The sequence below is a fragment of the Sus scrofa genome, chromosome 2 (genome assembly GCF_054392235.1).
Source record: "Sus scrofa isolate SSC_HxYL_T2T_F1_AM1 chromosome 2, Sscrofa_HxYL_maternal_Yorkshire_Landrace_v2.0, whole genome shotgun sequence".
Taxonomy (NCBI): Eukaryota; Metazoa; Chordata; class Mammalia; order Artiodactyla; family Suidae; genus Sus; species Sus scrofa.
This window is the reverse complement of record NC_139384.1, coordinates 8,487,046-8,511,213: the sequence shown is the minus strand read 5'-3', so window position 1 is coordinate 8,511,213 and position 24,168 is coordinate 8,487,046. Positions and strand designations below refer to the sequence as shown.

The 24,168-nt window shown below is 48.0% G+C and overlaps 1 protein-coding gene across 2 annotated transcripts; it reads right to left on the bottom strand.

The window, feature by feature from the left end:
- Nucleotides 1-1,082: 1,082 nt before the first annotated feature.
- Nucleotides 1,083-21,161, bottom strand: PLAAT5 (phospholipase A and acyltransferase 5). 2 transcript variants are annotated; one of them, XM_085010894.1, is made up of 6 exons: nt 20,746-21,161; nt 20,116-20,209; nt 18,015-18,123; nt 7,480-7,588; nt 3,629-3,891; nt 1,083-1,344 (listed from the first exon to the last, which is right to left on the bottom strand). In XM_085010894.1, the coding sequence occupies exons 1-6, from the start codon at nt 20,996-20,998 to the stop codon at nt 1,252-1,254; spliced, it is 921 nt and encodes a 306-aa protein (XP_084867020.1). In that variant the 5' UTR covers nt 20,999-21,161; the 3' UTR covers nt 1,083-1,251. The 2 variants fall into 2 exon arrangements, with proteins under 2 accessions (XP_084867020.1, XP_084867021.1); XM_085010895.1 differs by having other exon boundaries at nt 20,776-21,151.
- Between the last annotated feature and the right edge of the window lie 3,007 nt (nt 21,162-24,168).

Below are 24,168 nucleotides of genomic sequence, written 5' to 3'. Positions count from 1 at the left end.
CACAGAAGGCCTTGGATTAAATTATTTTAAATACTCATCGGAAATCAGCAGAGAGAGACATTTCTAATTTTCTGGTGCTCACGAGGCTGAAGAACAAGATAAATGGTCTTGTTGATTACACTTTCAATAGAGCGGGGTTGGTTGTGTTTTTTTTTTAATACAATAGGGAATAAAGCTGATGCATAATTTTAAAAAGAAAGTATTTCTTGGGGAAGGTCTTCCTTGATTAAGACAGAGCTGGCTCTGAGCAGCCTTCCCTCAAGTCCGACTCGGGGGAACCACAGTGCGGATCTGAAAGGGCAATAAAAAGAACTTCTGGGAGTTCCCGTCGTGGCTCAGTGGAAACGAATCTGACTAGCATCCATGAGGACGCAGGTTTGATCCCTGGCCTCGCTCAGTGGGTTAAGGATCCGGTGTTGCCAGAGTTCCCGTCGTGGTGCAGTGGTTAATGAATCCAACTAGGAACCATGAGGTTGCAGGTTCAGTCCCTGCCCTTGCTCAGTGGGTAAACAATCCGGCGTTGCCGTGAGCTGTGGTGTAGGTTGCAGGCGCGGCTTGGATTCTGAGTTGCTGTGGCTCTGGTGTAGGCCTGTGACTGTGGCTCCGGTTCGACTCCTAGCCTGGGAGCCTCCATATGCCACAGGAGCGGCCCAAGAAATAGCAAAAAAAAAAAGGATCCGGTGTTGCCATAAGCTGTGGTGTAGGTCACAGATGCAGCTCAGATCTGGCATTGCTGTGGCTGTGGTGTAGGCCAGCAGCTACAGCTCTGGTTTGCCCCCTAGCCTATGGAAACCTCCATATGCCACAGGTGCAGCCCTGAAAAGACGGAAAAAAAAAAAAAAAAAAAAAAACTTCTGAAAAGAGTTCTTCTTTCCTAGGACCCTTCAAGCAAAGGTTTCCAGGCTCTTTCAAGCATCAAGCATCACAGACTAGGTTCAACCTAAAAAAGGAGTAACACCTCTTCCTAAGATGGGAGAAAGATGAAGCAACTAGGTGAAAATGCCTAGCGCAGTGCCTGGCGCCTTAGCGATGCATAAAAATATTAGGTCCTCCCCACCCTGAGAGTCCAGGGTCTATGAGTACATATATTGATTGTATTTCCGGAGGGGTAATTGGGTACATTCTAGATTCTTCCAGAAGCACACAATTTTCTTGCATGGGGCCAAGGAGAGAGGAAGGCAGGGGAGGAAAGAAGTCAGTTCTCTTTGCCAACGTCAGCAGCTCTTCCTCTGCTTGGGGCTTTCGGTGCCTTCAGGCCAATGCGGGTCTGGGTCTCATGCTGTCCACCACAGCCGAAATCACCGCTCCTGCAGCCTTCGCTCCTTCCATCAGTACGTGCTCCACCTGCAAAGCAGACCAGTCCACGGGACCCTCGGTGGGGCTCCTGGGCTGATGCCCTGCCCCACCCCTACCTCACGGCTCCCCTTCAGGGACTGGCCCACTGAGGAGGAAGCCACCCTATGGTCCCAAACATCCCAGAGCTTCTAGAGACGTGGAGAAGCCAGGATGGTCCAAGATGGATGTTGGAGGCAGGCTTGAGCCCCTCCCCCAGGAGGCATCCAGGGTGCCTTCCTCCTGCAGAGCCATTCAGCCCAGGGCCTGCCTCTAGTGAGGGGCTCAGAGGCAAAGGATCTCGGAGGGGCAGAGTCCCGGAGTCCCTTGCGTGACACACAGGGAATCTGAGAGCCGGGGTAAGGCCCTCACTCAGACCAAGTTCACAGGGATCTAAGTATCCACACTTAGCTCTGGGCTTGGGTCTCGTGAATGCCAGGCCCGGGCTCCCTCGAAGGACCTCCCATAATTCCCTTGCTCCTTGGGGGTCTTCCTTCCATGCACAAGTGCTCAGGGGATGGGAGATGCCTCATACTAGAGCCCACCAAGCCCTGGGCACTGGAGCAAGGTCTCCGGAGGAAGCTGCAGAGAGCGGAACCGGGGAGCGAGCGAGCAGGGGGCCAGCTAACCCTCAGGAGAGACGGGAGAGAGACGGGAGAGAGACAGGAGAGAGACTAGGATTGGGATTCAGGCACCCGCTGGCTAAGGGAGCACAAGAAACTCTGAAAAGAGGTGTTCCCATTGCGGCTCAGCAGTAATGAACCCGACTAGTATCCATAAGGACTCCAGCTCGATCCCTGGTCCTCAGTGGGTTAAAGGATCCAGCACTGCTGTGAGCTGTGGTGTAGGTCACAGACAAGGCTGGAATCCTGCATCGCTGTGGCTGTGGTGTAGGCTGGCAACAGCAGCTCCGATTTGACTCCTAGCCTGGGAATCTCCATATGCCGCAAGTGCAGTCCTAAAAAGCAAGAAGAAAAGAAAAAGGAAAAACAAACATAGAAAAGTCATGTCCCACTTTTAACCCTTGATTTTTTTAATCGATTAAAAAGGTAGCAATAAAGGCTTCTTCTTCTCATCTCGTGGGGGTTTAGTAAGGCCCAAACATTAACAAGAACAGGTCAAATTGTCAGAAGCATCTAGGCTGGCAAAGCTCCTTCATCTGTATTATACCACAATTGATTTATCAGCGTCCTATATGGCGGGGAATCCAAAACTCACACACACAGGCCAGGCAGGTAATGGGGGTGACGCTGATACGTGACACACCTGTGCCCCACAGGCCACCTAGAGGGGGAGCCCCTGCTGGCCCCACAGAGTGTCAGCAAGCTGGAATGAGGGCCCAATGGCTTGATCCATCAGTTGGTCAAGAGAGGCTGGGAATCCAGATTTTTTTATATAAAATTTCTATATTCTCTCTCTCTCTCTCTCTCTCTTTTTTTTTTTTTTTTTTTTTTTTTTTGTCTTTTTGCCATTTCTTGGGCCACTCTTGCAGCACATGGAGGTTCCCAGGCTAGAGGTTGAATCGAAGCTGTAGCCACCGGCCTACACCAGAGCCACAGCAATGCAGAATCCAAGCTGCATCTGCAACCTACACCACAGCTCATGGCAACGCCGGATCCTTAACCCACTGAGCAAGGCCAAGGATCGAACCCACAACCTCATGGTTCCCAGAGGGATTCATTAACCACTGCACCACGACGGGAACTCCAAAATTTCTATATTCCTAAGTATTGGCAAATCATTCAAATTTAAAAAAAAATACTAGCTATCCAAGCAAAACATGTCTGCGAGCCAAATGTGGCCTTCAGGCTGCTGGTCTGCAAATTTAGCCCTGAGGTGCCACCTCCACTTAACCCAGTTTTGTCAAGAAACAGTCTCAGAAATAAGATGACTCGGAGGCCCCCCCCCCCCCCCGTCCCGGTGGCTCAGCAGGGTAAGGATCCCGAATTGCCACTGCTGGGGCTCAGGTGGCCACGGTGGCGTGGGTTCGACCCTTGGCCCGGGAACTTCCACATAGTGTATTGAGGGCAGCCAAAAAATTAAAAAATTTTCAATAAATAAATAAATAAGATGACTTGACCAAGGAGACCCCGATAGCTGGTGGCCGAGCCAGGACTCCAGCCAGTGGTCTTGCTTTGCCGCTCAGCGCCCCCTCTACTCCCCCAGGGGTGAGCAGAGATGAAAACGCCTTCTGAACGGTCAAGTCCTGGAGTGGTGGAAAGCCCCGCGTGCACAGCGAATAACACCCATCACCGTCAGGACCCCCAGGACCCCGTGTCAGAGGGGGGCGCCACACCTGCTGGCTCCTGCGCACGCCGTATCGGAGGTCGTTGACAAAGTGCTCACAGTTGCCTTCAATCAGACTGTACTGTACTATCTTGTTGATCATCTGTTTCGTCCTCTGGATGATCTGGTCCACGGGCAGCGGCAGGTACATACCGTCCAGCTTGTTGTTGACCTTCCAGGAACAGCCGTGCAGCACGTCCTCCAGACGGCTGTATTTCACCACCGCCCGGTTGCTGAAGATGGAGGTGATGCTGCCAGCCTCAAATTCCTCACCTAGAGGCCAAAGACAAGCCAAAGTTGGAAGCTTCGAGGGGCAGTGGGGCAGAGCACGGGCTCATTCTGGCCGCTGGGAAGGTGGGGTCCCAGTTTCATGGTCTCTAAAACAGGTGGGGAGTTAGGTTAAACGAACTGCAAAGGACCAGCGTCCCTAAAAAGCCTTCTGCTCTGCTCTCTGCACTCCCCACTTTCTTTCTCTCTCTCTCTCTCTCTCTCTCTCTCTCTCTCTCTCTCTCTCTCTCTGTGTGTGTGTGTGTGTGTGTGTGTGTGTGTGTGTCTTTTTTAGGGCTGCACCTGCCACGCATGGAAGTTCCCAGGCTAGGGGTCGAATCAGAGCTGTCGCTGCTAGCCACAGCCAGAGCAACACGGGATCCTTGACCCACTCAGCAAGGCCAAGAATCGAACCCATGTCCTCATGAATACTAGTCAGGTTTGTTACCCACTGAGTCACAGCAGGAACTCCCTGCACTCCCCACTTTCAACCTCCAGAGCAATCCCTTTCTCATAAAGCTCTAGAAATACCTGCTAGAGTCCTGCTTTCCTAACTGGACGTCCAGAATCTTCCCAAAGCCGTGATGAGCACCTCACATGGAAGAGGTGGCTCCCGGAGAAGGGGCTGTCATGGGGTTCCATGACAGGCCTCCCCCCGTCAGCACCACAGGGGTGCAAGTGAGGTCACACCAACAAGGCTCTGGATAGGACCCACTCCAACCAGCTTCCACCCAGCCCCACTCTGCCTTCCTCTTGACTCAAGTATTAGGATTCTCACTGAGGGTTTGTTTGAAAACAAGGTTCCACAGCTTTGGGAAAAGGAATGTTTCTGAGTTCCTGTGTGGCATCGCAGAAACAAACCCGGCTAGTATCCATGAGGACATGGGTTCGATCCCTGGCCTTGCTCAGTGGGTTAAAGATCCGGCATTGCCATGAGCTGTGGTGTAGGTCGCAGACGCGGCTTGGATCCTGCATTGCTGTGGCTGTGGTGTAGGCCGGTGGCTACAGCTTCGATACAACCCCTAGCCTGGGAACTTCCATGTGCCATGGGTGTAGTCCTAAAAAGCAAAAAAGAAAAGAACGGAAAAAGGAAGGAAGGGAGGGAGGGAGGAAGAAAGAAAGCAAGGAGGGAGTTCCCGTCGTGGCGCAGTGGTTAACGAATCCGACTAGGAACCACGAGGCTGCGGGTTCGATCCCTGCCCTTGCTCAGTGGGTTAACGATCCGGCGTTGCCGTGAGCTGTGATGTGGGTTGCAGACGCGGCTCGGACCCTGCGTTGCTGTGGCTCTGGCATAGGCCAGTGGCTACAGCTCCGATTCAACCCCTAGCCTGGGAACCTCCATATGCCAAGGCAGCGGCCCAAGAAATAGCAAAAAAGACAAAAAAAAAAAAATTTTTTTTAAAAAAGAAAGAAAGAAAGAAAGGAATGTTTGAAAGCTGCTATATTATCCTGTTCAGTCCTTAGAGGAGAGAGAGCCTCAGACAGGGTCTGGAAGCTGCCCAAGGCCAGGTGGGTGGTAGTTTAATATCAGGACTGTTTTGGGGAGTTCCCATCGTGGCTCAGTGGTTAACGAATCTGGCTAGGAACCATGAGGTTGCAGGTTTGATCCCTGGCCTTGCTCAGTGGGTTAAGGATCCCTCATTGCTGTGGCTATGGTGTAGGATGGCAGCAACAGCTCCAATTAGACCCCTAGCCTGGGAACCTCCATAGGCTGCAGGAGCGGCCCTAGAAAAGGCAAAAAGACCAAAAAAAAAATCAGGACCGTTTTTTTGCTGCAACCACAGGGAAATGCCAACAGAAGTATCCTCCCTTCTACAAGTTGTCTGAGAACGAGAACTGTCCCCTGTTCCTTTCTTTAGTATTTGAAGACCAGCCGTTGATTTCACAGAAGCTGAAGTCGCCCAATTCCCAGCTTTTAGGAACAACGATGGCAGAATTCATATTTGGAGCAAGATCTGATGACGGCGGTGGCGGGGAGGGACGTTGCTGTTAACTTGGGTGACTCTGGGCTTATACCCGGGGGGGAGGCTCCTGGCCTGAGCCTGGAAAGGAGCCCTGGAGAGGAACGAACCGTGAAGCAATTGTCATTCTTCCTGTTGATTCTGACACGTGGAGTGGGAAGGTTCGAGTGGACGGGGAGGGAGAGCTAGGTGGGGGGCGGCTGGGAGGAACCTCTGCTCTGTGGGAAGATCCCGGCAAGGTGAGAGGCTCGGCCAACGGGGGTGGGGGAAGAACAGGATGCAGGGATGAGAGCCGGGAACAAGGTGTGGCCACAGGCCCTTGGCCCCAGCGCCCTTCTGTAATCTAATCGTGAACGAGCAGTGATTTCACAGGAGGGACCATCCCAAAGGCATCAATGATCACACAGCAGACTCCCCCGTACCCCCTTCTCCCAGGTCCCCCAGGGCCCATCTCCTGAGGCCACCATGTGACCAGGGGGTCTCGATGTCCCATTTTAAGTTGTTTCCTATTTTGTGCTCTAATATGCTGCTGTCACCAGAGTTCCCGTTGTGGCTCAGTGGCAATGAACCCGACTAGTATCCATGAGGATGCAGGTTCGATCCCCGGCCTCCCTTCGTGGGTTAAGGATCCAGTGTTGATGCGAGCTGGGATGTAGGTCACAGACGCCGCTCGGATCCACATTGCTGTGGCTGTGGTGTAGGCGGGCAGCTGCAGCTCCGATTTGACCCCTAGCCTGGGAACTTCCATATGCCACAGGTGTGGCCCTAAAAAGACCAAAAAAAAAAAAAAATTAGTGTCACCACTTCCTCATCAAATCTCCACTAAAATTTAATTAGTCACCCGTTTAATCTCGGTCCTGTGTTAATGCGGAAATGAAAGAACAGTGTCCACACTGAGGGTGGAGCAGCCCGGGATGCGTGGGAAAAGCAGAGAGACGAGGTGAGGGCGGAGGTGCCCATGGTGACCAGGAAGCCAGAGCAGCATTTGGGGACAACGGGAAACAAGTGACAAACAGAACATGTAAGCATCTGCACCCATCGAGGGGAACGCTCAGAAACAGAGCAAGAGAAATACTGAACAGGGGTCATTGCAAAACAGAGGCTCAGGTTCTTATGCGTCCACATGAAAAGGGTGATCTAGATGCTCGGGGAACTTAGGGACCCTCCTTGCACTTGCGTCCATCTCGGGGCTGGACACGCAGTGGGTTTTGGTGGATAAGCTCTATCGCACAATAAAGAGTAAATTAAGGTCCAGTAATACTTCAGGGTGTGTCATCGCTAAAGTAAGGCAGCCACGAATCCAACTAGGAACCATGAGGTTTCGGGTTCGATCCCTGGCCTTGCTCAGTGGGTTAAGGATCCAGTGTTGCTGGGAGCTGTGGTGTAGGTCGCAGACGCGGCTTGGATCCTGCGTTGCTGTGGCTGTGGTGTAGGCCGGTGGCTGCAGCTCCAATTAGACCCCTAGCCTGGGAACTTCCATATGCCGCGGGAGCAGCTCAAGAAAAGGCAAAAAGACAAAAAATAAAATAAAATAAAATAAAAAGTAAGGCAGCCACTGAGGAACAGGTCATCGACTGTCCTTTCCACTTTGCTAACTTCAGTATCACTATGTCAGCAGCGTGTCCACTCTTACTTGGGGGAGCCAGGTGGACCACACAGTCGTCTTCCACATAGATGGCCCAGTGCTCATAGCCAATTCGAAAAATCTCAATGAGGTCTCCGGGTCTGGGTCTGGGTTTGTCCTATGATGGAAAGAAAGAAAATCAAATAAAGAGACTGCCCATGCAAGGGAGTTCCCATCCTAGCGCAGTGGTTGACGAATCCAACTAGGCACCATGAGGTTGCGGGTGCGATCCCTGGCCTTGCTCAGTGGGTTAGGGATCTGGTGTTGCCACGAGCTGTGGTGCAGTTTGCAGACTCAGCTCAGATTCTGAGTTGCTGTGGCTGTGGGGTAGGCCAGTGGCTACAGCTCTGATTAGACCCCTAGCATGGAAACCTCTATATGCTGCAGGAGCGGCCCTAGAAAAGACAAAAAATGAGAGAGAGAGAGACTGTGCAGGCCCAAGGGACTCCAGAGACCCTGTTTGGGGATCAGCTAGAGCTCAGCCTGAAGACACCGTGTTTCATCACTTCCCAGAAACCCAGGCTGCAAAAGGCGCTCTCGTCACACAAAGGACCAAGGGACCCGCCCACTCCTGCTACCACCCTCGTTGCGAAAGCCTCCGAGGCTGAGGGTACCAGCTCCAAAAGCAGGCTCCGTGTATACACACACACACACACATGCTCTGTGATGAGTGATGGAGCTCCTGCAAGCGTTTCTCCTTGAAGCTGAGCATCATGCAGGCTTTCTCAATAGAGGGCGCTGGAGAGGCACTGCAGGAAAAGGGCTCTCCTGCAGGTTCTGGCTTGGGCTGGGGTGGTAACACCAAACTCGCATTCTTGGGATAAATTACTCAGTCCTGATGTATAATCCTTTTAATATTCAGTCCGCTGGTATTTTGTGGGGAATTTTAACATCCATATTCATGAGAGATGTTAGGGTGTAGTTTTTTTTTTATTTTATTTATTTTTATTTTTTTCCACTGTACAGAATGGGGACCAACTTACACATACATGTATACATACTTTTTCCTCCCATTTTTGTGTTGCCATGTAAGTATCTAGACATAGTTCTCAACGCTAGACAGCAGGATCTCATTGTAAACCCATTCCAAGAGTAATAGTTTGCATCTGTTAACCCCAAGCTCCCAATCCCTCCCACTCCCTCCCCCTCCCCCTGGGCAGCCACAAGTCTTATTCTCCAAGTCTATGATTTTCTTTTCTGTGGAAACGTTCATTTGTGCTGTATATTAGATTCTAGTTATAAGTGATATCATATGGCACTTGTCTTTCTCTTTCTTTTTTATTTCTCTCAGTATGAGTCTCTGGTTCCATCCATGTTGCTGCAAATGGCATTATGTAATTCTTTTTTTTTTTTTTTTTTTTTTTTTTTTTGCTATTTCTTGGGCCGCTCCCGCGGCATGTGGAGGTTCCCAGGCTAGGGATCCAATAGGAGCTGTAGCCACCGGCCTACGCCAGAGCCACAACAACTCGGGATCCGAGCCACGTCTGCAACCTACACCACAGCTCATGGCAACGCCGGATCGTTAACCCACTGAGCAAGGGCAGGGACCGAACCCGCAACCTCATGGTTCCTAGTCGGATTCGTTAACCACTGCGCCACGACGGGAACTCCGCATTATGTCATTCTTTTTATGGCTGAGTAGTATTCCATTGTGTATATATACCACATCTTCCGAATCCAATTGTCTGTCAATGGATTGGGTTGTTTCCAGGTCTTGGTGTAGTTCTCTTCTTGACTGACTTTAGTATCAGGGTTAACAGTGGCCTCGCTTCTCAAGTGAAGCCATTGGGACCTGAGTGTGTCCTTGGGAAAAGATTTTTATTTACCAATTCAATTTACTGGTTGTAGGTCTATTCAGATTTTCTTGCTATTTTTGAGTAGTCAGTTTTGTAATACATGTCTTTCTAGCAATTTGTTTATCTTAGGTAGGTTTTCTTATTTGTTAGCACAAAGTTGTTTAGAGTATTCCTTCATTATCCTTTTAATTTCTGTGAGATTGGTAAGGAGTCACCTCTTTCAATCCTGATGTCGATATTGTGTTCTCTGTTTTTTAGCCAATGTAGCTAAAGTTTTATCAGTTTTGTTTATCTTCTCAAAGAACCAACATATGGCTTCATTGATTTTTCTCTGTTTATTTCCATTTTCTATTTCATTGATTTCGGCTTCAATATTTATTATTTCTTTCCTTCTGCTTCCTTTGAGTTTGTGTTTCTTTTTCCAGTGTCTTAAGGTAGGAACTTGGATTACTGATTTGAAATCATCCTTGTTTCTTTTTTTTTTTTTTTTTTTTGCTTTTTGGGGCCGAAGGTGCAGCATATGAAAGTTCCCAGGCTAAGGGTCAAATCAGAGCTACAGCTGCTGGCCCCTACGCCACAGCCAAGCAATACCAGATCCAAGCCGTGTCTTCGACCTACACCGCAGCCCATGGTGATGCCAGATCCTTAGCCCACTGCACCGCAAGAGAACTCCTATAATTATTGTTTAACCCAATTATCTTTAAAATTGGAATCTAAGTTAAAATATATATTTTATACTTTTGTAATAATAACCTAGTTAATTACCGTTACCAGTGCTTTGTATTCCTTCATGTAAATTAATTACCATCTGGTGTGACTTTCTTCCAGCCTGAAGAACTTTCTTAGTTATTAAGGCGATTCTTCTAGCCACATAACCTAACAGTCGTCATTTGTGAGACTACCTTTATTCCACCTTCATCTTAGTTTACTGGATATAGGTTTTTTGGCTGGCAGCTATTTTTTCTTTGAGCACTTTTCATATGCCATCCCACTGCTTTCTGACCTCTCTTGTTTCTGATGAAAAGCCAGCTGTCGATTTTATTGGGGTTCCCTTGTACATGATGAGTCTTTTTTTTTTAGGGTCGCACCCAGGGCATATGGAGGTTCGCAGGCTCGGGGTGGAATCAGAGCTGTAGCTGCCAGCCTAAGCCATAGCCACAGCAATGCCAGATCTAAGACGCGTCTTCGACCTACACCACAGCTCACCACAGCCAGATCCTCAACCCACTGAGTGAGGCCACGGGGTCGAACTTGTGTCCTCATGGATGCTAGTCAGATTCATTTCACTGAGCCACAAGGGGAACTCCATGATGAGTTTTCTTTTCTCTCGTTGCTTTCCAGACTTTCTCTTTGTGTTTGGCTTTCAACTGTTTGGGTTCTGATTCCCTCCTGGGCTGGTAGTTGTTGTTTATTTGTTTGTTGATTTGTTTGTTAAGAGGCTTGCCTGGACTAATTCTCTGATGTCTGTTTCCCTCACAGCAAGCAATCAGTTAGTGTATCTGCTTCTTTTTTTTTTTTTCCTTGTTCTTATTCTTAAGCCTGGCCACAACTTGGCCAACAAGGCATCACTCTTTGCCTACAGAACTCTGGGTGGTTTGGAGGAGTCAGTCAAGGTGCTAAAGTTTAAAAGTCTTTCCCAGCTGTTACTTCTGCACGTACAAGGCCTTACCTTCCTCCAGGAACTAGAGACCCATTCATGCCGCTCCAGTCTCTCCTGAACACGTGTGTAGCCTCACGCATCCCTTCCACACCCCCAACTTTTCCAGAGCCTCGCTAGCTGTCTCATTACCTGGGTTTCTATATTAAATTTGAAATTTATGAAATTTCCCATATTAAATTTGGCTGATCTGTTAGTATATCACTTGCCCCAACCAGTACTGCAACCTCAGGCTAGTTGCAGTGTGGGGCCTTCCATGATTTTTGTCACTAAGAAAACTATTGTTTTCAACAACTTCCCTGGGCATGGAATTTTCCACACTCTGCTCCAAATAAAGTTGCTCTTTGCAGCCACTGCCAGTCTTCCTGGCATCTCCCACCCACCCAGGCCCAGCTTCGCCACCCACAGAGCTGGGGGAGGTGGAGGGTGGGGGGCTTGCTAAGATGCTACAGACCTCTATTGTTCTGAGATTCCTAGATTTACAAGATTTCTTGATGCAATGCTTATCAATTTTTGTATGCCTTTGGTCAAGTTCAAGAGTCTTTACACGGCTGTCTTTGACAGTTTTGTCCGCTCTATTTTTGCTCTTCAGGGAGATTATCTGAGATCCTCGGCCATTCCAGGAGTCCTGCCCACTTGACAGAAGGAGATTTTATGGGCACAGAGCGGATCATCTACTCAGTGAAATTACACAGAAGGGATGGAGGCCAAGAAATATGAAGTGCTTTGCCCAAGGTCCAATGGCAAGTCAGGCCTTGGACAAAGCTAGCAAGGATGGCAGAGCTAGGACCACCTGCAACCTCAGGCCACCTGCCCCTGATCAAACCCGCCCTTTCTGCCTTAAAGAGAAAATACAACGGCAGTTGAGCTCCCACTAGAGGGCGCCCGAAACCAGGCTTGTCCTCCGGAAAGTGCAATGACACTGTCGCTGACTTACAACTGATTTCATTTTCTTTTACCATAGTCCCAGGGAAAGAGACGTGGATGTGTTCCTCCCTGAAATATAGAGGGTGATAGTATATCCAAGAGGGTGGGAGCTAAGGGTTGGGAAGACAGCACGAAAATGATGGCAGAGGTCCAAAGAAGTGACGTGATGCAGGGATGCACGTAACGGAGGAGGAGGAGGAGGTCCAGGGCGCGGGTAGAGAGCAAGCAAAGAGCGGGAAAGTGCAAGGAGGGGATCGTCCAATCGTTCAACTGGCAAATTAACAGGATCCTCTTTATGATTCAAATACTAAGAAAAACAGACCATTTTAAGCAAATGCTTCTGTCTTGAAAAACAAAGAAATCAGAGCAATGTTTTAAAAGGTCCCTAAGAATGTCTGAACTTTAAATATTTCAACACTCTTTTTTTTTTTTTTTTTTTTTGTCTTTTTGCCTTTTCTAGGGCTGCACCTGAGGCATATGGAGGTTCCCAGGCTAGGCGTCCAATCAGAGCTGAAGCCACCAGCCTACGCCAGAGCCACAGCAACGTGGGATCCCAGTCCAGTCTGCAACCTACATCACAGCTCACGGCAACGCCGGATCGTTAACCCACTGAGCAAGGGCAGGGATCGAACCCGCAAGCTCATGGTTCCTAGTCGGATTCGTTAACCACTGAGCCACGACGGGAACTCCCCGTGGAGCTTTTAAACACTGAGATTGATCTCCAAATTACACAGATAACTCATACAACTCAACAAAAGAACAAACAATCCAACTGAAAAATGGGCAGAAGATCTCAATAAACATGTCTCCAAAGAAGCCATACAGATGGCCAGTAAGCACATGAAAAGATGCTCCACATCACTAATTAATAGAGAAATGCAAATTAAAATTACAATGAGGTACCACTGCACCCCGGTCAGAATGGCCACCATTAGTAAGTCTCTAAATAACAAATGCTGGAGAGGATGTAGAGAAAAGGGAACCCTCCTACCCTGTTGGTGGGAATGGAACTTGGTACAACCACTATGGAAAATAGTATGGCGGTACCTCAGAAAACTGTACATAGAACTACCATATGATCTAGCAGTTCCATTCCTGTATATATATCCAGACAAAAGTATAATTCAAAAAGATACTTCCACTCCTGTGTTCATTGCAGCACTATTCACAATAGCTAAGACATGGAAACAGCCATCAGCAGATGAATGGATTAAGAAGATGCGATACAGGCAGCCAAGGGGGAAGGGGGAGTGGATGGGATGGACTGGGAGTTTGGGGTTAGTGGATGCAAACTATTACATACAGAATAGATAAGCACTGCAGTGCTACTGTATAGTACAGGGAACTATATCCGATCTCCTGGGACAGACCATGATGGAAATTTTTTTTTTTTTTTGCTTTTTAGGGCCACACCTGTAGCATATGGCAGTTCTCAGGCTAGGGGTCGAATTGGAGCTACAGCTGCTAGCCACAGCCACAGCCACAGCAACACCAGATCCAAGCCGCCTCAACAACCTACACCACAGCTCACAGCAATGCAGGATCTTTAACCCACTGAGCAAGGCCAGGAATCGAACCTGCATCCTCATGGGTCCTAGTTGGGTTTGTTACCGCTGAGCCATCATAGGAACTCCCCAGAAAATAATATATTCTTAAAAGAATGTGGAGTTCCCCTCATGGCGCAGTGGAAACAAATCTGACTAGGAACTATGAGGTTGCCAGTTCGATCCCTGGCCTTGCTCAGTGGGTTAAGGATCTGGCATTGCCGTGAGCTGTGGTGTAGGTCAAAGACGTGGCTCAGATCTAGAGTTGCTGTGGCTGTGGTGTAGGCCGGCAGCTGTGGCTCTGATTAGACCCCTAGCCTGGGACCCTCCATATGCCCCGGGTGCTGCCCTGAAAAGCAAAAAAGAATGTATATTCAGTCATATTTCTGTATGACTGAGTCATTTTGCTGTACAACAGAAATTGGCACAACATTGTAAATCAACCATACCTTAATAAATTTTAAAAAATAAAAAACAGAAATGGAGATTGATCTGGAATGTGGCCTGAGAACCAGAGCTTTAAGGGCTCCCCCGGTGCCTCTACTGGCAGCCAAGGCTGCAGCCATACTGGAGGCTTCTCCAAGGTCCCATCTTTCCTTTTTCCTAGACTTTAGCCTCCCCCCAGATTTCATGCACCTCCAGGAGCCTGTCTATACCCTCCAGAGCAACCTCCAGTCCCAGCTGACACTTCAATTTTCAAATCCAGTTGAAGGTTTCTCTGCCCTTTTTCTCTCCTTGGAATAAGATATTGCTTCAAAATCCTCCATCTATCTGCTATTTATTTCCTTTGCACAGGCTGGCGACCCAGCTCTGGCCCTGCTCCCAGAAACAGGCACCTGTTTAGAAAAACCAGTCTTTCCTAAGGCCTCTAGATAAGACCAGTTTCTGAAAGCCTTATAACTCTGACAAGGGTGGTACAGGGAAGAGGGTGGAGGGCCGTCCCTGCCTGGGGCATGTGGCAGAGAGGCAAAATCACAAAGAGCATTATTTTGTACACTTTAAAAGGATAATATGTATACTACTCATAGCTCCATAAAGATGTTATTTTTTAAAAAGGTAACTGAAAGCTTAAGCAAAAATAACAACGTTATGTTGGGATTTAAAACACATGCATATGTAAATGATATGATAATAATACAATGAGGTCAGGTGTGGAGAAACAGAACTATACTATTGTAAGCTTCTTATACCATAAATTAAGTGGCAAAATATCATTTGAAGGCTGCCTGTAATAAGTTGAAAATGTAGAATATAAACACTAAAACAAGGATTAAAATTACAGAACACAGAGAACGGTATAGTCAACAAACCTCTAATGAAATAAAACTAAATCACAAAAAAATACTCAAACAAAAAGAAATCGGGGAAAAAAAAGGAGAAAGGAAACAAAAAACGGAACGATAGGAAATAAGCAATGAGATGACAGACTTAAATCTAAGCTTATCCATAGTCACATTAAAGCACCCAGTCAAGGACTTCCCATTGTGGCTCAGTGGGTTAAGAGCCCAACTAGTATCCATGAGGATGTGGGTTTGATCCCTGGCCTTGCTCAGTGGGTTAGGGATCCGACACTCTACGAGCTGTGGTGTAGGTTGCAGACATGGCTTTGATTCTGCATTGCTGTGGCTGTGGTGTAGGCCAGCAGCTACAGCTACAATTCAACCCCTAGCCTGGGAACCTCCGTATGCTGTGGGTGGGGCCCTAAAAAGACAAAAAAAAAAAAAAAAAAAAAAAAAGGAGAAGGAAGAAAATGATATACCATGCTAACACTAATTGAAAGAGCTGGAGTGACTATATTAATATCAGACAAAGTAGATTTACAAGTAACAAGTATTACTAGGAATAGAGAAGGTATTATTTGAAATAATAAAGGAATTAATTCATCAATAATAAATAACGATCCTAAATGTTTACATATGTAATAATACAGCCTTATGAGTCGTTGAAAATAAACTGATAAAACTGCAGGCAGAAGGAGTTCCCGCTATGCTACAATGGGATTGGTGGTGTCTCTGGAGCACTGGGATGCAGGTTCGATCCCCTGCCTGGCAGAGTGGGTTGAGGATCCAGTGTTGCCACAGCTGCAGCTTAGGTCGCAACTACAGCTTGAATCAACTCCATATGCCATGGGGCAGCCAAAATAGAAAGAAAAAAAAATTGCAAGGAGAAATAAACAAATCTGCAGTTACAGTCAGAAATTTCAATACTCCTTCATGTAATTAATAGAAAAATATAAACAGAAGACCGACTAACACAAGGAACCTACTCAGTCTAACTGATGTTCACCAGAAGAGCAGAGTACACATTCTTCCCAAGAGCTAACACAACCTTTACCAAGCTGGACCATATTTGAGGCTGTGAAAAAAGGCGCAGTAAATTTAAGTGGGTTCAAGTCATACAAAACATGCTCTCTGACCACAAGAGAATAAATATAAATTAATAACCAAAGATATCTTAGAAATTTCCAAGCATTTGGAAGCCAAGTAAGATTTTTCATAACGCATGTTTTTTCATAACAGGGAAAAAAGCAAGTACTTTTTGAATTGAACAAAAATGAAAATGCAACATATTGAAGTCTGTAGGACACCACGAAGCAGTGTTTAGGGGGAAATTTATAGTAATAAATGCCTGTCGTAGAGAAGAAGAAAAGTCTGAAATCAGTGGCCCCTCCTTAAGACATTAGAAAAACAAGTGCAAGTTAAAACCAAAGTAAGTAGAAAAAAGGAAGTAATAAAAATCAGGGCCGCATCAGAGACATTAGAAAACAGAAAAACAACAGAGGAAAAATCAATGAAATCAAAAACTGGTTCTCTGAGAAAATCTGTAAAATTGATAAAACTTTAACTGAATTGATCAAGGAATAAAAGAGAAGACAAAAATGACCAATATCAGGAATAAGAGAGGTGACATCATCTCATGTTCTACAGATATTAAATAGATAACAAGGGAGTATTGTAACTTTATGCCAACAAATTTGACGTTATAGTTTCTGAAAGACATAAACTATCAAAGATCACTCAAGAAGAAATAGATAATGTGAATACCCACATATATATGAAGGAAGTTGATTCTGTAGGTTAAAATCCTTCCCACAAAGAAAACTCCTGGCCCAGACTGCTTCAGCTGATAAATCCTTTTTTTTTTTTTTTTTTTTTTTTGGCTTTTTAGGGTCACACCCACAGCACATGGAGGTTCCCAGGCTACGGGTCTAATTGGAGCTACAGCTGCCAGCCTACACCAAAGCCACAGCAACACCAGGTCCGAGCCACGTCTGCAACCTACACCACAGCTCACAGCAACACCGGATCCTTAACCCACTGAGAAAGGCCAGGGATCGAACCCGAAACCTCACGGTTCCTAGTCAGGTTCGTTTCCACTGTGCCACGATGGGAACTTCTCAACCGGTAAATTCTACCCAACATCAAAGGGAAAAAAATATATACCAGTGCTACACAAGAACACTGTGAAGTAGAAATACCTCAAATACCTACACACCTATTAGGAGAGCTAAAATTAAAAGATTGATCACACCAAATGCTAATAAAGCCGTGGAGGAACTGGAACTCACACACTGTTGGTGGGAATGGAAAATGGCACGACCACTTTGAAAAACATCAAGTTCAACATACATCTACCACATGATCTAGCCACTATATTCCAAAGTTTTCACCCAAGAGAAAACATTTGTCTATACAAAGACTTGTACAGAAATGTTCAGAGCAGCTCTATTCATAGCAGCCAAACACCAGAAACAGCTAATGGATAAGCAAATGATCATCTATTCATACAATGGAATACTATTCAATCATGAAAAGGAATAAACTGTTGGTAATACGCAAAAACATGGCTATAACTCAAAATAATCACGTGAAATTATGTGAAAGGAGACAGACGAAAGAGAGCACATGTAGTATGATTCCATTTATACTAAATCTCTAGGAAATGCCAGCTAACACAGAGTGACAGAAAGCACATCAGTTGTTGCCTGGGGATGGGAGTGGGAAGGAGGAGGGATTTCAAGAAGGGAACAAAAAAGCTTCTGGAGTGATGGGAGATGCAGCGATGGCTTCGTGGATGTATACATATGTCAAAACATATTCAGCTGTATATTCTGAATATATGCAGCTTATTGTACGTCAGTTATACTTCAATGAAGTTCAATAAACAGCTCCATAAAGCTATTTTTTAAAAATTTAAAAGGCGTAAGCAACACCCCCAAATCAGGGTACAATTTGACCTGCCATTGTATAAATAAATTAAAATACAAAAAGAGAGTTCCCGTCGTGGTGCAACGGAAACGAATCTGACTAGGAATGGTGAGGTTTCAGGTTTGATCCCTGGCCTTGCTCAGTGGGTTAAAGATCCGGCGTTGCCGTGAGCTGTGGTATAGGTCACAGACACGGTTCGGATCTGGCGTTGTAGCTGTGGCTATGGCTGGCAGCAGTAGCTCCGATTTGACCCCTGGCCTGGGAACCTCCATGTGCTGCAGGTGCAGCCCTAAAAAGCAAAAAAATAAAATAAAATACAAAAGCATGTAGAGAAGTTTCCAGGAAGTTAAAGATATGCCTCTTGAAATGATATAATATGATATGGTATGATACGAGACGATATGATACCCACCTCCGCTGCTGTCTTTATTAACCTGCCTGCGCTCCCAGGCTTCGGGGTTGAAGGCCACTCTGCTCTCTTCTGATTGGGTGTGGACTCCAAGCTAACTACGGGCTTCTCCCTAAATGAATTTTGTGATCATATAGTTAACAAATACCACTATTTCGCAATTACGGGAAAATCAGTGTTAGTTGAAATTTATGATTTTAAGATATCTTTCAGTTTTGAGATTCTGGGAAACATACTCCCCCCCACCCCAGCTTATTCCTATGTCACCATTAGCTGTCATACAAAATATACTGCTGTTTTCTGCTTTTCAGACAATTGTTGAAAATGCTAATGATGGTAATGAGTAGATTTAGGGGCTTTTTCCTCCCTCTAATAACCTTTTTTTAATGTTTATCAAAACGATACTTGAGGAGTTCCTATTGTGGCTCAGTGGGTTAAGAACTTGACTGGTATCCATGGGGATGCAGGTTCGATCCCTGGCCTCCAGCGTTGCTGCAAACTGGGGCGTAGGTTGCAGATGCAGCTAAGATCTGGCATTGCTTTGGTCGTGTTGTAGGCTGGCAGCTGCAGCTCCAATTCGACCCCTAGCCTAGGAACTTCATATGCCGTGGGTGCGACCCTAAAAAAACAAAAAAAACAAACAAACAAAAAAAAAAAAGATACTTGGACATAACTTTAAAAAAACAGTAACTGTACACAATGATTTAAAGGAAATGCAACCAGCCTCTGCTCCTTCCCTTCCCGTGCTCCTGGCCAAAAGGCAAGCTCCTTGAACTTGAGCTGTGATTTCCAATAATTAACTCCATACATCTAAGAAGTCTTGTTGAGTCACAACACAAACTGCAAGAAATGTGGAGGAAATCATTTTGTCCCTCGAAACAAAATATTACAGAAGAAGACAGAAACTGAAGGCAGGAATGTGGTTTTTGGGTAGAAAAGTAGAGTGAAATATATGGGAGCCCAAAAGACCTGAGTTTGGATCCTGGCTCTGATACTGGCTGTCCAACCCTGAGCTAGTAAACTAGTCTGTCTGAACCTCAGTTTAACTGCCTATAAAATTTAGATGCTGATATGTGTCTCACAGAGTTGTCAAGATGGTTAAATGAGAAAGCATAGGTATACATCTGGTCCATCACCAACCCCCAAATGGCTTTTTCTTTACCTTTCCCAAATTTTAACTCTTCTCCAAAAGTACAGTGTATGCGGGCTGCAGGGGTACCCCTTATTTTCAGTATTGCTCTTCTCCAAACTTTCAGCTCTCAGAATTTTAAACAGAGGCAAATGTGGTTTGGTTTGGTTTGGTTTTTTGCTTTTTAGGGCCACACCCATGGCATTTGGAGGTTCCCAGGCTAAGGGTCCAATCGGAGCCACAGCTGCTGGCCCACACCACAGCCACAGCCACAGCAACACCAGATCCGAGCCGCATCTACGATCTATACCTCAGCTCACGGCAACGCCGGATCCTTAACCCACTGAATGAGGCCAGGAATCGAACCTGCAACCTCATGGTTACTAGTCGGGTTCGTTAACCACTGAGCCATTGCAGGAACTCCAGGCCAGGGGTCTTAATCGGAGCTGCAGCTGCCGGCCTAAGGCACAGCCACAGAAATCTAGGATCCCAGCCGTGTCTGCGACCCACACCACAGCTCACCCCAATGCCAGATCCTTAACCCGATGAGCAAGGCCAGGGATTGAAATGGCATCCTCATGGGTACTAGTCAGATTCCTTTCCGCTGCAGCACAACGGGACCTCAAATATCATGTTTTTAATGAAAGTGAATGGCAGAAATTGGCAAGAAGGTCGCATCATTCATTAGTTACTGAGAATAGCCAGCAATGCTGTAAGCTTTGGAAAGCGGTACAGTTCTCATGGGTCTGGAGAATGACCTTGTGGCTAGAAACTGCTACAAGGCAGCCTCCAGGACTGTTCTCCCAAGGTTATCACCAAGATCGCAGCTGCCTCCTGCTGTCGTGTTAGGGGTAGGCTGGTTCGCCAGGAAACCAGCTCAAGCTTTGTGTTCTAAAACTGTCATCAAAATCAGGTCTTCAAAAGGCTTCTACTCATCCAAACACCCAGTCCTTCCATGCAAAGAAAGAATCTTACCCCTGCTGGATGTTGCTGCTGCCCTGTTCTGATGGGCCCTGCTGTGGCTGCTTGGGCAAGAGCTGGACCCACGCTTGAGACCCCACAGATTCTTCTAATTCAGGGAAAAAGAAATGCTATTTAAATCAAATTGTCTTCCGTGGGGCATGAAACCTGCGAAAGGAGCACTGAGGCCAGCAACTTCACATCTATGTGAAGGTGGAAGCAAGGGCTGGAACCGAACCTGGCTCCTGGTTAGCCCTCAATAAACTTTTGGACGAAGGAGGTTGTGGGACCCTGTCTGCAGAGGACCCAGTTCCTCCGCGAAAGAAAGACTGAATTCCTGGGCACAGAACAGAAGGAGGAAGCCTCTGTGACCGATGGCAGAATCCTTGGGGCTAAGCCCTATGGCAGAAGCTTCTGTGCAGGTAGAGCCCTTCCCAACTCTACCTGCCCAGGAGCTGCCCCGGCCGCCTCATTTCCACCCAGACACAGGAGGTAAGTAAATACTCCTGAGAGTCACTGGATGCCCCGCTCACTTCGGTTAAATTAATAACAATCATTCCAAAATATCACTCCTTTCGGTTTACAAGGATTTCTCACAATGAGCAAATATCTACGAGAAGATAGGTGGAAAGACACCACGGTGACCTTGCTGGGGACCCGACGGCCGGCTGGGACCTGCAGAACGACCCTGGAGGGTTCCAGGCCTGGACGTGGGAGCCCAATGGGAGGGAGCCCCACTCCTACGACGACCCGACTGGGGCCCAGGTGCAGGTCCAGGAGTAGGCTGGTTGTCATCTGGCCGTAAACTCGCGGTTCTCGAGGCGGGTTTGAGGCGGGGCCGGGGGAACCTAAGGGAGCGGCGCCGGCACTCGCCCCTGGTGGCCGGGCTCAGGCCCATCCCGCTGCTGCTGCTGCCCCGCGGGTCCCCGCGCCTCGCAGGGGGCGACGCGCCTGGCCAGTTCCCCCAGTTGGCGCGGCCCCAGGTCGCGGGGTCCAGGGCGCTGGGCGCAGCGCGGACAGGAACTGCTCGCAGGGAGGGCGGAGGGGCACGCGGGGCAGGCGGGGCACGCGGGGCACGCGGGGCAGGCGGCCAACGGCGGGGGCGCGCGGCCGGAGGCGCGGGGGGTGGCGGGGTGGAAAGGGACAGAACAGTTCGTACGATGGCTCAGAGGTGGCATCTGATGTGTCTGGAGCGGAATGTTCACGGAACAGATAGAGGGGCAGAATATGGAGGCAGGGGTTCAGGCCAGATCAGGAGGGTTTGGGGAGGCACACTAAGGAGTTAAAATCTTGGGAGATCCAGATGTGTGTGTGTGTGTAAAACGTTTTATATTCTTGTGTGTTTTAATTACATATACTATGTAATATACAAAAGCATACATGGAATACATGCTGTTATGAAACATGATGACCAAATTACCACCCGTGAGAATGGATTAGCAGTGACACCCTGCTCTGCAGCCCTGGGAACGAGGTATAGTCACTTACGATGGAGCGCGACAATGTGAGAAAAAAGAATGATACAGGAGTTCCTGTTGTGGCGCAGTGGTTAACGAATCCGACTAGGAACCATGAGGTTGCGGGTTTGGTCCCTACCCTTGCTCAGTGGGTTAATGATCCGGCGTTGCCGTGAGCTGTGGTGTAGGTTGCAGACGGGGCTCGGATCCCGTGTTGCTGTGGCTCTGGCGTAGGCCGGCGGCTACAGCTCCGATTCGACCCCTAGCCTGGGAACCTCCATATGCCGCCGGAGCGGCCCAAGAAATAGCAACAACAACAACAACAACAAAGACAAAAAAAAAAAAAAAAAAGAATGTATACGTGTATGTGTAACTGGGTCACAAGGCTGTACAGTGGGGGGGGGAAACAAAAGGTGTATCAAAAGAAAAAAGAAAACAAATTACCACCCGCGAATACAACATCCTGGTAAGAAGGACAACATACCTGGCACAGGTGCTCCTCCTACCTGTGTGTTCCTCCTCATCCCATTTCCCTGCTTCCTCCCGGTCTCACCCCCAAGGGACCACGTCTCTCCTCAGTGGCTATCACGCCCCTGCTTTTTAAAAGTTTCTTTTTGGAGTTCCCGTCGTGGCGCAGTGGTTAACGAATCCGACTAGGAACCATGAGGTTGCGGGTTCAGTCCCTGCCCTTGCTCAGTGGGTTAAGGATCTGGCGTTACCGTGAGCTGTGATGTAGGTTGCAGATGCGGCTCGGATCCTGTGTTGCTGTGGCCGTGGTGTCAGCTGGTGGCTACAGCTCCGATTAGACCCTTAGCCCAGGAACCTCCACATGCTGCGGGAGTGGCCCTAGAAAAGGCAAAAAGACAAAAAAAAAAAAAAAAAAAAAAAAAAAGATTCGGCGTTGCTGTGAGCTGTCTTGTAGGTCAAGAGGTCGAAGACTCGACTCCAATCCCTCATTGCTGTGGCTGTGCCCTAGGCCGATGGCTACAGCTCCAATACGACCCCTAGCCTGGAAATTTCCATGTGCTGCTGTTGTGGCCCTAAAAAGCAAAAAAAAAAAAAAAGAAGAGTATGTGACTCTTTTGTGCTTGGGCCACTATTCCTGCGGGGGGCGGTGGGGGGGGGGGGAGGCAGAGAAGGAGGCAGAGATAGGACAGAAGCCATCAGCCATCACTGCTCACAGTCACTCTTCTTTAAATGTACTTCAAGAACTTTCTCTGTGTCAGGCATCTGCTGGGTAAAGAGGGTGTGAGAATAAGTGTGCCCTCTGGGAATTTATAGATGGGGAGTAGGAGGATGGGAGACAAACGTTAAACAGTTCCCCGGTACATAATGACAGGTTATGAGAAGTCCTCTGAGGGAAAGTTCTGGGTGGAGGGCCCTGGAGGATGCGGTGGAAGCCCAGGGCAGGGAACCCCACCTGCCAGCATCAGGGTACCATTGGCCCTTTCCTAACTTCCCTCACCTGGCCCCCCTCACCCACACCCTGCCCTAAGACGAAGATTCTGTCGCCTCACCCCCACGCCTGGCCAGACCAACAGACACTAAGGCCCTCTCTTATTCTGGAGTCTCTCAGGGTCAACAAGCCGGGGACGGATGTGTGCTTTAAGCCCAATCAGGTCCCTCCAAGCTGCCAAAAGCCAGGGTTCCCTGAAAAGAGAGATGAAATTCACCCTCCCCTTCCTTCTGCGCTGCCCCCCCACACACCGCTGCCCGCCACTGCCCCCACGGCAGGCCCTCGACAGCCCCTGGGGCCGACTGTTGCAATAGCTTGGAGTTTCAGAAAGAGACTAGCTAGAGCTGGTGCTCTGTTATGGGCTAAATTGTGTCTCCCCAGGCAAAAAATCATATACTGAGTCCTAACCCCCATAACTAGAATGTGACTGCCTTTGGAGATAAAGCCTTTGAAAAGGTAATTAGGGTAAAATGAGGTCCTGGGATGGGCCCGAATCCAACCCAGTCCATCTCCTGATAGGAAGAGATGAGAACACAAACTTCAGCAAGCCATGGAGAGAAGCCCCCCCCCCCCAAAAAAAGAAAGAAAAACCCTGCTGACACCCTGATCTGGGCTTTTAGCCCCCAGAACTGGGAGAAAATAAATTCTTGTTGTTTCAGCCCAGGTACCCAGCCTATGGGATTTGGTTATGGGCGCCCTGGCTGACTCAGACAGCCTCCTTCCTCAGTCCGCAGAGGAGGCACTGAGGCTGGGATGGGAGTCGGGAGGGGCGGGAGGGGCGCCTTTGAGGCTGGGACGGGACCCAGATCTGACTCCCACTGGCAGAGGTCCCCATCCTTGCCCAACCAGTTTCTCCACTTTGAGTTTCTCCCCATCCCCCGCTGCTGGGTCTGTATATTATTCTTCCTGATTGCACTTGGGATCGAATTTCCCCATACAAAACGCCTTCAGCCACCCAGCTCCATCTGCCCAGCAGGATCTCAACAAACTCCTAGCCTTCTGGGACTCCAAGCCCTGCCGAGTTAAGGACCGAAGTCGAAGTCATTGCTTCTCAAGCATTGACTTGCATCAGAATCACCAGGAGACTGTGTTAAAATGCTGATTCCTGGGCCCTGCCACTAGAGGTTTCTCCTCAGTAGGTCTGGGGATGGGCCC